General features: G+C 34.0%; 2 protein-coding genes across 2 annotated transcripts; both read left to right on the top strand.

Annotated features, from left to right (window-relative positions):
* The first annotated feature begins 259 nt into the window (after positions 1-259).
* Positions 260-11,701, top strand: LOC309490016 (uncharacterized protein). Its single transcript, XM_082158962.1, has 12 exons — positions 260-301; positions 389-520; positions 1,027-1,116; positions 1,201-1,374; positions 1,747-1,830; positions 5,696-5,727; positions 5,843-5,897; positions 6,105-6,236; positions 7,123-7,212; positions 7,377-7,550; positions 7,924-8,016; positions 9,345-11,701. The coding sequence occupies exons 2-11, from the start codon at positions 416-418 to the stop codon at positions 8,011-8,013; spliced, it is 1,026 nt and encodes a 341-aa protein (XP_082015088.1). The 5' UTR covers positions 260-301; positions 389-415; the 3' UTR covers positions 8,014-8,016; positions 9,345-11,701.
* tnni4b.3 (troponin I4b, tandem duplicate 3) lies at positions 11,627-13,622 on the top strand. The gene is made up of 7 exons (XM_082159224.1): positions 11,627-11,701; positions 11,899-11,936; positions 12,165-12,206; positions 12,321-12,452; positions 12,527-12,616; positions 12,713-12,886; positions 13,183-13,622. The coding sequence occupies exons 4-7, from the start codon at positions 12,345-12,347 to the stop codon at positions 13,270-13,272; spliced, it is 462 nt and encodes a 153-aa protein (XP_082015350.1). The 5' UTR covers positions 11,627-11,701; positions 11,899-11,936; positions 12,165-12,206; positions 12,321-12,344; the 3' UTR covers positions 13,273-13,622.
* The last annotated feature ends 111 nt before the right edge of the window (positions 13,623-13,733 follow it).

Here is a 13,733-nt window from a genome sequence, read left to right as displayed (position 1 = left end):
GTAAGTATTCTGTCTTTTAAGTTGTTAATATCTATATGCATACAGTATCAGCTATCTTGTTGTAAATGTACATGTTTAAAACTATACTTTAAGTAATTCCTTTTCATAAATTACAACTACTTTTACTATTCCTTTTCATAAATTGAAAACTGCCATTTTAGACAGGTAAGTGGACTTTATAACTTTCACTTTTTGTACATGGAAATAAAAAAATAAAAAAATTAACAGAACCCAATAAATGTGCTTATTCTTTCAGCGACCCAAATCTAAGATTTCAGCTTCCAGGAGGTTGTTCTTAAAGGTATTTGGTTCTTTCTGTTTTACTGAGATGTCTGTTTTTTTTAAAGATGATGCATTTAGCAATGCTTTCTGATATGTTTTGCTTCAGATAAACCTCCTGAAGAAAGCAACATCTATGCTTGTAAATGAAAAAGAAGATAAGCAGAGAGAGAGAGAGACCACCTTGAGTGAGAGAGTGCCACCTCTAAAATTGTCCGGTCTGTCTGTTCAAGATCTTCAGGTAAACCCTAACATAGCCTGTTAACTGTCAGTGTCCTGGTAGCGGGACACTGACAGGCTTTTTCCTTTATAACATATTTTAGTAATGATCATAAATTAGGTTTCATTCGAAAGCTTAAACACTCATAATTCATCCTGTGTAAACCGTTTTTTTTAAATTGGACATTGTCTTACTATGGAAATGGTTCTTTAAATCCTTTTAGCAGGTTAACTTTGTGTGATTTTAACTTTAAATTTGGAATGCAGCTTCTTTCTTTTTTTTTATGTGCAATTTTAGAGTTTTAATATTTTTAAGCTGCTTTTACTTCTGCAATAATCTGCTGGGTGTCTTCTTTAAAAGAAGTATTACAAATATCTATTTCATTTCTAAGATTATTATTATTAAAGACTTAATGCAAATTATTAACTCAATTGGTGCCAATGATGGTTTATTAATTTTGTATTAATTAAAAAAAATTATAATTGAAGAAAAATAAATTTGTCAAAAAATTGTTACTGTGTTCTCAGGCTCTCTGCAAAGACCTTCATCAAAAGATTGATGTTGTAGATGAAGAAAGGTACGACATCTCGGCCAAGGTTACCAAAAATGAAAAGGAGGTACTACACCATCAGGGGAATCACTTTGGATCTTATTAGATTCAACGGAAATACACTGGAATTAACTTTATGTGGTTGCTTTAGATTACAGATTTAAACATCAAGATCACCGAACTTAGAGGCAAAATGAAGAGACCTGCACTGAAGAGGGTGAAGATCTCTGCCGATGCCATGTTGGGTGCTCTTCTGGGATCCAAAGTCAAAGAGTCTGTGGATTTCAAAGCCAACCTCAAGACACACAAGAAAGAAGAGGAGAAGGTAAGTCATGGACAAAACTGAATCATTGAAACATGAATTATATCGTTGAAATGTATTCAATTAATTGACCATTTTGGTCACACTTTAGATTAGGGTCCTATTCTCACTATTAACTAACTACCTTTGCCTCAATAAACTCCTAATTACTGCTTATTGATAGTTAGTAAGGTATTACGGGATGTAGAATATGGTCATGCAGAATAAGGCATTAATATGTTCCTTTATAAGTACTAATAAACAGCCAATATCCTAGTAATATGGATGCTATAAGCAACTAGTTATTAGTGAGAATTGGACCCTAAACTAAAAAGTTACCTAGTATTTCTGTGCTATTTTGACACATACCTGTTGTTCCACCTGTTCCTCTCATAGAAAGAAGAGGTGACTGACTGGCGTAAGAATGTGGAGGCCATGTCTGGAATGGAGGGCAGGAAGAAGCTGTTTGATGCTGGACAATAGATGGTGAATTAAAAAAAGAAGCATTGTTTTTTAATTATTCTTAAAGAATAAGAATATAGAAAATGTCTTGCATGAAATATTTCACCATGACTTTCAGCAAATTATTTATTTATTTTTTCTTACAGATAGCAACTACATGAGATCTGACATCAGAATTCAGGAATTCAAAAACATTTAAAAATTAATGTATTACGCAAGGTCATACAAAGTGAATTCTATTTTAATAGCTTTCATTCATGGATGCATGTTTTCAAATTTATTTAGACAAGAAAACAATGTCTCGGACTTACTTGATGTGCTACTTAATGATTTATGTGATGTTTGCTCTTTTCTGACTTAAAAAATAAATACAGATCAGAAAGGCTAAATGTTTTGTCTATTACTTTATTAAAACTTTAACAAAACAAAAGACCTCTAGAGATGTTTAGATACAACAATAGCCCTAAATGTAGCAGGACAAGGCTCTGACCTTGCCATACATTTTTATCTGTTTGACCTCACCTCATAGCAGACATACGGTAACATTGTGTCCTGGGAATTCCTTCAGTTGTTCTAACATTAATCAACAATATTTGTAAATTGGTGCAACTGAAAAAAAATACACTACCTTGAAAAGTCGGATTAAAGCAATAATTCGACTTTTCAAAATGTCAGTAGACCAACTAAAATCGTGGCAGTCCAATTTTGGAGTTCATTTACGTTTCGCTAATCGCTAGGCTATACACGATACTCGACTAAAATTGCGCATGCTCCAAAAACATCGGTGACGCACGATCTTTCAAAAAAATTTGCATAGTTTGCATTGTCATGTATAATTTGACAGAAAGATGAAGAGACTACTCAAAAAATCGGCGTAGCTCAAAAAGACTTGATTATTTTTTATCCGTGTTGTCTCTTAAAGGGCCAGCTACAATTATATTTCCATCCATTTAAAAATATAGTAATAATAAAACTAGCGTCATAATATGATACTAAACAGAGCAAAAAAGAGTGGTTCTTAGCAGATCATGCTGGCTGATGCAGTTTTAACTTGAACACTAGCCATTTAAAGACAAGAACTTGCATTCGGCATTTCATCATCTGGCCATAATGGCCTAAAAATAAATCCAGGACAAATGGCAGGTGGTAATTCATTACATGTCTCTTGGAGTGTCCCCTCTCAGGGAGAATGAGGTGTGACAGTGCTTCCACCCAGGGCTCGATTTGAGAGGGGATTTGAGGGATGGCACCCCCCTTGTTGAAATAAATGACCAAAAGCATCCCCTCTAAACCCCTATCATGCAATTGAAATATTACAATTCTCTATGTATGATAATTAACTAACTATAAATAACAGCAATTGACCAATCAGAACTCTATAATGTAACGCGCTGCGCACAGTAAAGCAAGTTTGCGTCATTTTGCGAGCAATTCAAAATGGCTAAGAGAACAGTTCAAGCATTTTTTTAAAATATGATGTTATTTTTAAAATGGCATGATATTTATTTGATTAGCATTTAATGAAAGTGAATGCAATCACCAAGGTGATAATGCACACATGCATATTTTAGCTAAATGTACACGGTTGTTTAAATTATTAATGTATTTGTTTAAATCTGCACAGAAACCATTCAAACCACAGCTAGCAAAACGAATAGCCTGACATAAGCACTCAAGCAGCCGGCCGCTAATAGCTCGACAGCGGCACTTTTGACTGAGTTTCTGGCTGTTTCTATCCAGTTATTTATAATAAAAGAATGCATGCTGCACATGTGACAGTGAGTGATGAAAGACGATTGTGTGCATGTGTGTGTGTGAGAGAGTGAGAGAGAGTGAGAGAGAGAGAGAGAGAGAGAGAGAGAGACAGGATTGTGTGTGTGTGTGTGTGTGTGTGTGTGTGTGTGTGTGTGTGTGTGTGTGTGTGTGTGTGTGTGTGTGTGTGAATGCATGAGTTCCATTCAGAAATGGTCACCCTATTCTTAAACACTTCAGTGCCCTCTGAAGAAATTATTTAGGTAGTTTGGCAGAGGGATTGTGTGTGTGTGTGAGAGAGACAGAGAGAGAGAGAGAGAGAGAGAGAGAGAGAGAGAGAGAGAGAGAGAGAGAGAATCTGGCGCTCAGTCATACAATACTAGTCATATTCTTTAATCCTATAAATACAAATGTTTTACATGAACGCACCCCGTACCCCACGACCACACCATCCCCTTTGAATTGTTTTTACAATTTGACCTCTCCTTCCACCTGCTCACTGTCCTCTAACCCAAGAAAAGATTTATTACACCACATCGCGTTCTGCCAGCTCAGTTGCTTAATGTGCTTGGAAATTATCACGTTCATGAGATAGAGTAGATATCATGGCATGACATCACATTGCAATTAACTGGTATAAACTTAGATTTCAAAAACTATTCGCCATTTGTTTTTTCCACTTCCACTCTTTTTTCTCATCCCTTCTATTTTTCACATGCAGACAATATTTCTAATATGAATTAATAATATAATTTGTTTAACTATATAAGTGGTATCTTAAGATCAAAATGTTTATTGTAGTTATTTACCCTTAGAGTCTGTCATTTCCAATCAGATTTGTTTCTGTTATGACGAGCATCACCTTTAGACCTTTGAACTGGTCACTCTGACGGTCTTTCAAACTGGTCCACACTGCATAGCTGCTGGTCTCTGTCCGAAAGAAAGTTTTACTATGCTAGTTTACTGTGTGAACAGTAAATGTCAGTGGCACAGACGAGTTCTATTTTAGAAAGACGTTCCCATGGGTGCTGAAACTATAAATCTAAGGATTTTCTTCTTTCCTCTGTCAGCCAGTTAACTCGCACTCCTCTCTTTTCTTCTTCTAGCAGGTATGTCTTTTTCACTGGCCATAAGAGACTAACAGCTGTGTGTTCGGTTATTTTTGATGGCAAATGTGTCATTAAACTCAGGCGATTATCTAGCTGTGATGGTATATATTAAAGGATTTCTATATTATTTATTCAAAACTGATAAGAAATCGGGCACAATTGCATCGTTATCTATTCAGATGTCTCTCAAATTAGCGACAATCCTAGAAGATTTTCACCTCTGCGTAAACTATGCACAGAACTCTTACCGCTGTGTAGAGAACTAATAGGTCAAACGCATGGATTAAAGGGTCTGATTCCCACTGTCATTAAGGAATTTGAATTAATTTATGCATGATTCTTCAAAGATTGCAAACATTATACACATTTATTAAATATGCAAAGTGTATTCATTTTTTTTGGGGGGGGGGGGGGGGAATTGTAAATCATTCTTACAAAAGTTGCCTTTTGATTAAAAGTTGTGATTTTGTATATGGTAGTCAAACTATCACATGCATCTGAAAAGTGATAACTGTAACTTGCAATAGGACATCAAAAGTTACTTTATATTTATTATAAAACTTAAATTTTCTTTGTCAGGTCATAACACCATATCACACCATAGGATCAGTGTTGTTATTGTTAACTTTAAACTGATAGAAAAAGTTTTCAACAATTTAAATAAAATAAAATATGAATTAGATATAAATATAAACTTAAAAATAAATATAAAATTTAGAAATGTTGCCTTAATTGACAGCACTAAAAATTACTAAAACTGAAATAAATATAAATTAAAGCTAAATAGAAATATAAAAAATGCACAAAAAATCATTAAAACTTAAACTAAAGTTAAAACTGAAAATATGAACAAAAACAAATTAAAAATGCTATACTAAATACTATAATAGTATATAAATAATTCTGAAATAACACTGCCGGATTGGGTTCAAATGCTTATCCTGAATATTCTCATTTGTTAATATTCTAATATGTGTTTCAGAGTAGTGATGATTGTTTGAAATAGTTATTATATTTTGCAGTTAAGGAGGGACTACAGAAACATGTCTGATGCGTGAGTATCTCCACCTTCATCAGTAATAACCAACTATTTGAATTATGATATCTGTCATATGTCTCTATCAACATTCTCTTCTATCTATATGCTCTACTGGCTGCTTGAACCCAAGTCCCCAACCAAAGCCAAAACCCAAGATCACTTCAGCCCGTCGGCTGGGGTTGAAGGTGAGCGCCACCTGCTGACCACAGTCACACATACATTTTCGCAACTTTGTGTGTTCAAGTAGAGACAGAGGCATTTTTTTATTTTATTTTTATATTGCAACTCTAATAAAGGCCATTTATTTGCTACTTTTGTGAGATTCTACATTCATACCAAAAGTGATCAATGTTTTACCTTGATGTGATTACAATGGACCTGTCATCGTGAAGATGAGGCTGTTGAGTACAGCAATGGAAATGCTGATGGTAGAGAAGCAGGACAAAGAGAAGGAGAGGGAGCAAGTGCTGAATGAAAGAATTCCTCCCATCAACATTTCCGGCCTGTCAGCACAGGAATTACAGGTACAATTAAATCATTTAAATGGATCATCGAACACCATTTATACAACTTAAAGGGGTAGTTAAGCCCCCAAAAATGAAAACTGTCATCTTTACTCACCCTGACCCTCATAACCTTCACAGAGCACAAAGGCAAAGCAGTTGTGCCCTCAACTTCTGCATTGCCTCAATAAACTTTGCGTAAGTTTGCAAAGAATGTAAAAGTTTTGTGAGAGATTGTGAAAGCATCGAAATATTGGTGTCCCTCCCAAGTCCCAAAAGCGTTGAAAATGTATTTTTTCTTCACATTTTTTTTTTTTTAACCATCACCATGTTTTTAGGGCCTTTATTCTAGCCATCTCATATTCTTTTCCTTTTAGAAACCTATATGACATTTTTTTATTTTGTGAAACCTAACAATTTATTTAGCAAAATGTCCAAGCTGCACTTTTTATTGGTTCCCATTATTTATGATATATAATGTATTACTCTACAGCTGGGATTTCCAAACTTTTTTTGTTAGCTGAACCCCTTTGATCAAAAGCATTTAGGCTACTTGAAGAACCCTCTCAGATCTTAAGTTAACATTTTTAATAGCACAGGCATTTGTCAATGTTTCTTGGATGCAATGATTTTTCAAAAACAAATAAAATATTAAATTTGAGTGTTTTATTTTAAAATTAGCCTATTTATTTAGTTTAAGTTTACATTTATCTTTAATATTTAATTTAATATATATAAAATAAAATAAATACATTTAATTAATTAGCTTTTCATCAACTCACGAACCGCCTGAAGTTTCCTCACAAAGCCCAGTTTTGGAAACTGCTCTACACAGCATAAAAACCAATGTATCAATGTAAGTGTTACCATACCATATTTTAGTTTGTTGACACTGTTTTGTGTGTAGAAACTTTGCAAGGATTTGCATCTCAAGATTGATGTGATTGATGAAGAACGCTATGACATTGACGTTAAGGTGGCCAAAAATGACAAAGAGGTAAGAAACACTGTATGTAACAAACATCAGCATTTGATAAACGGTTCTCAATGATGAAGCCATTGTGTTATGTTGGCAACTTGGCACTGAATCGAACAGTTAGCTTAGCAGCTCGATCAAAAGACTGCGTTATGGTGCAACATGTGTGGTCTGTGTTGATAAAGATACAGGAAATGAATCAGAAGATCTATGAGATGAAGAGCAAGCTGAAGAGGCCTACCCTGAAGAGAGTGAAACTGTCGGCTGAACAATTGCTAAGTGTTCTTCTGGGCTCCAAACACACAAAGTCCATTGACTTCAAAGCTAACCTGAAGACTGCGAAGAAAGAAGAGGAGAAGGTATGATATAAGTAGCCTACACTCTAAAAACTGCTGGGTTGTGTTAACCCAATTTTGGGTCAAATATGGTCTCACCCAACGTTGGGTTAAAAAATGCCATTTAAAAATGGACAAATTGCATTTTGGACAAAATCAAAAATGGACAAAAATGCAATTTAAAAATGGACAAATTGCATTGGTTACATTAAAAATGTAAACCAACGGCTGGGTTTGTCCATTTTTACATTTAATTTTTAACCCAACGTTGGGTGAGACCATATTTGACCCAAAATTGGGTTAACACAACCCAGCAGTTTTTAGAGTGTAAAATAAATCAAATAAATTAAATGGACAGCATTGCTAATACTCATAATTGTGTCTTTACCTTCCCCAGAAAGAAGAGGTGACTGACTGGCGTAAGAATGTGGAGGCCATGACAGGAATGGAGGGCAGAAAGAAGCTGTTTAATGCTGGACAGACCTAAAAGGTAAATACTATAGGCTAATAGTGACTATTGACTCACTCTTTCAGACAATGATTTGCCGCCACCTACGGGCAGTTTTAGTTTCATCACATTTTTTTTCTACAAACATTTACATTCAAAGTTTCATTTGCGGCTGATAAAAATCACATCATTAGCCTTCATCCCGCTATGGCAAGAGAATTTAATTATGAAATGTTTATTCGTGGTGGACTGTGTACTTAAGTGGAGAAGTCTACTTGAAGCAGAGATAATAAAATATTACTCCAGTAAAAGTGAGGTTTCTAATGCTACACAAGTTAGACAGACCTAGGTAGAGCGAAGTCTGACATTATTATGAATTATTAGACACACTTGATATGAAAATATCATCTTACTCCCGGATCTTGGCTCATTTGGGCGGGATAAGACCAAATCGAGTGTTTATACTCGCTTAACTGCTGCAAGTTTAATTTTCTGGATCAATTCACAAATGAACATTCGATGTTTAGACTAACAACAGACCAGTTGAATTGAAGCTCTCGGAGAATATCTCTCTTCACTTTAAAATATCGAGGAACAGCATGTTTTCCTAAAATAAAGTGGTGGGAAAAGTCTGTAATGTAGTGAAGAAAAAAATGTGTTTAATTAAAACTAAATGAACAAGACATACACATTAGCCTATTGGCTATGCAGTGTCATTTATCATACAACTGCACCCGACATTTAAAAAAAAAATTCCATAAAATAAGTGTGTCTTTTCTTGTTACTTAAATTAAACCGATACTCTGATTGGCTTACATCTTTTTAATTTCCTTTCTTATACTATGGTGATTTGAAGTAGCCTAGTAACATTTTGTGAATCATTTAATTTATAATTCATTCCTCTTCCTGAAGACCTGACCCTCCTGCTGTGGAGAAAAACATTTTTGTTTAAATGTTGTGGGGTTGTTCATGAGTTAGCCTAAAGACCAGCTTAATTTAGCAAAACAATAATTTCAGGGACATTGCGAGATACAGGCTAATGTTTTTTCATTATAATGAAGGCCTTGTGAAACTGCACAGCTTGAATGACAGACTACGAACACATCATAGCCAATCAGAGTAGGCAGGGGGCGGAGCGACACGTGTAGCCACGCCCCTTTCTGTAAGCTGCAGCCAGGTGTACTTGAAAGCTTTTTGCAGCACTTCGTTATCGGAAAGCCAAGTTCTAAACTTTAAAATCGGAGTAGATTAAGTGTAAAACATTTCCTCTTGATGTAGCCTATTCGTATTCATATTGTATTAAATCCCTTATCTAATCTCTATTCTCTGATTTTTATTCCTTTGCTCTCATGGCCTGGTCGCTGTCCAAGGTGTTCGCTGAGGGGCTGAGAGAGTGACGAAGATTCAGTGTTGATCTTGTTTTTTTCTTGTCGCGTTTATAAATAGACTGTTTTGTGAAATAAGAGTTAACATTGTTATATGCGATTGTAATGGATAATGGTAGAGAATGCGTTTATAAATAAACTGTTTGTGTGAAATAAGAGTTAACATTGTTATAGGCCTATGTGATTGTAATGGATAATGGTACATAGAATGCATTTATAAATAGACTGTTTGTGTGAAATAAGAGTTACCCATGTTAAATAGCTAAACCATAAAGTAATAGTCCTATAGGCTAACATTGTTTTGTTTTTTCCAAACAAAATAAATATATTTATTTTGTTTTATCATTTTATTTTATATATTTTATTGCATAAACATCTCTCTAGATATGACAAGTTGGTTAGATATAAACTAGAGCTAACAGGAACTAAAATGAATAACATTAGTGTCAGAGAAAAATCTCTTTAAATGTATTGAAGATGGCAGCAGTACAAAACCAATTATGTCAAAAATATAAACATTTCAGAAAGTTCATTTTCAAAATGTTAAAAAAGCCTTGAGAAAGTCTAATAATGCTATTGTTAATGTGTTTTTTTAATTTTTACGGCAAACACATCATTCTGATAACATCAGTTTCACAGAATGCAAGGTAAAAATTTACAATAAGGATCAGTTAACATTAGTAAATGCATTAAGTAACATTAAATAAGCAAAACACTTGTTTCAGTCTTTCTTTATTAACTTTAGTTTATAAAAAATAAAACTATTTATTGTTAGCCTAGTTCATGTTAGCTCAGGTCCATTAAATAATATAAACAAATACAACAACTTTAGATTTTCATAATCTACTAGTCTGAAAATGTTGAAACTAACATTAACTAAGATTAATAAATGCTTTATCTTTCATTGTTAGTTAATTAACTAATTAACTAATGTCGTTAACTACTGTTAACAAATTGAACCTCATTGTAAAGTGTTACGATGTACTGATACAGTACTGACCTTGACTGCCAAAAAAATTATCTGATCAGTAAATCCAAATTTACTGTTGTTTTTCAAATTAAAAGCTCTTTCTATGCATTTTGTCATATTTAATACAGCTGCAGTTCTTCTTTTAAACTATTGATGGCAGCCTGCAACAACATACTGTATCAGGAAGAAGAAAAACCCAGAATGTCACTATTATGCTTAAGGTCCCTTATTTATGGTTGTGAAAATATCATTCATATAGCCAATAAAATATATAGATTGAAATATCATATAATTTCAGATCTGAATTTTTTATCAAATTTAGGGAAATATGACAATATCATTGTCACGGGTTAGGTGGCTGTAATCAAGCGCATGGCGAACAAGATACTAGGAGACTTTAATTCAATACTTAAACAAGGAAACATATAACCACATAACATTGAGAACTGAAATATGATACAAGACATGGAACAGGGCTTAAATACACAGAGAACAGATAAGGGAAATGAGACACAGCTGGGGCAAATTAACTCAATGACATTAACCATAGTAACTAATGAAGGAGTGGCTAGAAACAATGAACAGAGGAAGAGCATGCAGGTGAGGGCCAGGGAGGATGATGGGAAATGTAGTGACGTGACAGTAATATTCCTACATAAAATGTCTTCACAAATTGTTTGAATGTCCCTTTCAAATAGGATATGATATGATTAACCTTTTCCTGTAAAGTCTTAAGATATGTGGCTATCATACTGTAATTTTCCCAAGATGTACAGTACAAACTGTATGAAAAGAACAAACTCCAAAGTACAGCATACTCCAACTCCAACTTAAATTTAGTTCAGATTAAATTGGATAAGACCAGTGTTGGGGAAAGTTACCTTTAAAAGTAATGCTATAATATCGCATAACTCCATAAAAAGGTAACTAATTGTTACGCAAAGTTATATGCTACATTACTTTTGCGTTACTTTTTCTCACCTGGACTGGGCTTGCTTTTTTGTATTTTAATAACAAAAAAAGTTATATTTTTGGCAAATGACCCTTTCACACCAAAAATAGTGCATAACTAGTTACTTTAAAAAAGTAATCTGATTACATTGCCCTCAACAGTGGATAAGACAATGCGTACACCAGACACATATAGTCTCATTAATCCTGGAGTATTGTTGTGCTCACCCTTAGTCTAGATAACACAAAGTACATTTCAGCACCAGCTGCTTTCAGAGCAGGGATGCGAAGCATTTGACAATGATTATGGTGCGGACAGTGGTCTATTTTAGTGAGCCTCTCATGAGTGCATCAGAATCTATAAATCTGCTGAGCTTCTTCCCTTTGGCCAAAACAAAGTCATACTTTCATCATCTGAGAGGTAAGGACCTTCAGGTTATGACAACTTCTAGTTATTAATGCATATAAGATAGATATAGTAGTTGTAGATTTCTTAGCATCTTACCTTTTTCTCATTGACATTACATCAGAATGTTCCTTGTTTTTAGTTTAATATTGTTTTAGATTTTTGGACCTGCACACAAGTCTTCTTTTTCTTTTCATTTGTTAAACCTCCAGGAAAAAACAAAGGCACTAACATGTCTGAAGCAACGTAAGTATTTTAGGAAAAGTAAAATATTATGTTATGGAAATGATAAAATAATAAATATCTGAAAGAAATTATACATCTATTTATATGTTAAATATATGTGTTTTCTTTCCTGGCTCTATCTGTGTCAGTCCGGTGAGCATTTAAACACTGTATTTAATTGCAATATTATTATATAACATTGCAGCTGGCAGGGTCACAATGTTGTTCATTTCATATCGGCTCTCTTCTTCAGAGAAAGCCCAAGATTTCAGCATCTCGGCGGTTATTTTTAAAGGTTAGTATCTATTTTTTTGCATAATCATTTTATGTATGAATATATATTTTAAAGCAACTACCATGATGTACATGTGAATATATGGCTATGCATCCTCATTTTAATGCATTGCAGACCAAAATACTGAAGAAGGCCAGCATGCTGCTGGCGGAGGAGAAGGAACAGAAAGAGGTTGAGCGAGAGCAAATTCTCAGTGAGAGAGCTCCTCCAATCAAACTGTCTGGAATGTCCATACAGGACCTACAGGTTGCTATTCTTTAGTCTTTCGTCAGAATTCCTTTGACAGTGTTCTTTATTACATGCTGATGCTCTGCTTACAGAATCTGTGCAAAGACCTTCATCAAAAAATTGATGTTGTTGATGAGGAACGATATGACATTGAATCTAAAGTTGGCAAACATGACAAGGAGGTACTTTTTTTTTTTTTGCTTCAAAACGGCATTAAAAATACCTAAACGTAAAAGCATTAATTGATGCGTTCATTTACATTGCTGCTTTTGGTATAGATCGCAGAATTAAACCACAAAATCTTTGAGCTGAAGGGTAAAATGAAGAGACCTGCCCTGAAGAGAGTGAGGGTGTCTGCGGATGCCATGCTGGGGGCTCTGCTAGGTGCCAGACACAAGGAATCCATCGACTTTAAAGCTAACCTCAAGACTGTGAAGAAGGAGGAGGAAAAGGTAATACATTTAATCAACACATCTATCAATATCATACTCAGACTTTATGGATTCAGTGCTTTTTTGTTTGTTTATTCATCAATAATCATATAATAAATAATAATAATTTTGAAATTATTTTAAAACTTTTATTTGAATAAAATGTATATGTATTGTTTTGTTTTATTATTTATTCAGTATTAACAATGTATTGCATTTTTAATGTGCATTCTATATAGCTCAAGAAAACATGACATTGTTGTAAATACAAGTAATAACAGTTAATAATAATATGCATTTACTTGTAATCCACACAGAAAGAGGAAGTGACCGACTGGCGTAAAAATGTGGATGCCATGTCAGGCATGGAGGGCAGGAAGAAGCTGTTTGCGGGACCAACTTCTTAATTATTTATTTATCATTCATTATTTCACATATTAAATCCAATGTGAACTGAAGGCTATTTAAACACCAATATTTAACTGCTATTTAATTGTGTTTGTTTTATTGCACAAACAGCTGGATGAATGAAAAAACAAGAGAAATTCACAAAGCTGTTATAACCACAGTTATCAATTCAAATTGCCTATCGAAAATTATGTGCTTTATGACACATATAAAACATTTATTTATGTTAATATATATAATTATTATATAATTGCATTTGTCATTATATAATAATGTTTATATTGTAATGAGATGTATATGTGATCAGATGTGTGAATATTGAGGAACAATAAAGCTTTCACTGTTTTCACAGGTATTTCCAGGTTTTTCTGTAAGAGTTTTCTGGCAGCAAAAACCACTTTCCCGTATTATATATTCAAGAACTTCTAACACATTTGAAATAAAGCAAATAGGCCTACTT

The sequence above is a fragment of the Leuciscus leuciscus genome, assembly GCF_965113295.1.
Source record: "Leuciscus leuciscus genome assembly, chromosome: 25".
NCBI lineage: Eukaryota > Metazoa > Chordata > Actinopteri > Cypriniformes > Leuciscidae > Leuciscus > Leuciscus leuciscus.
Note: the sequence above shows the minus strand (reverse complement) of the source record. Positions and strands in the feature narration are given on the sequence as shown.

Bases quoted from the DNA above. Each gene is read 5' to 3' on its own strand.
- LOC309490016 (XM_082158962.1), top strand. From the start codon at position 416: ATGCTTGTAAATGAAAAAGAAGATAAGCAGAGAGAGAGAGAGACCACC. The intron at 1,117-1,200 runs GTACTACACCAT...TGGTTGCTTTAG, and splicing joins TTACCAAAAATGAAAAGGAG to ATTACAGATTTAAACATCAA. The intron at 1,375-1,746 runs GTAAGTCATGGA...TTCCTCTCATAG, and splicing joins ACAAGAAAGAAGAGGAGAAG to AAAGAAGAGGTGACTGACTG.
- tnni4b.3 (XM_082159224.1), top strand. From the start codon at position 12,345: ATGCTGCTGGCGGAGGAGAAGGAACAGAAAGAGGTTGAGCGAGAGCAA. The intron at 12,453-12,526 runs GTTGCTATTCTT...CTCTGCTTACAG, and splicing joins TGTCCATACAGGACCTACAG to AATCTGTGCAAAGACCTTCA. The intron at 12,617-12,712 runs GTACTTTTTTTT...CTTTTGGTATAG, and splicing joins TTGGCAAACATGACAAGGAG to ATCGCAGAATTAAACCACAA.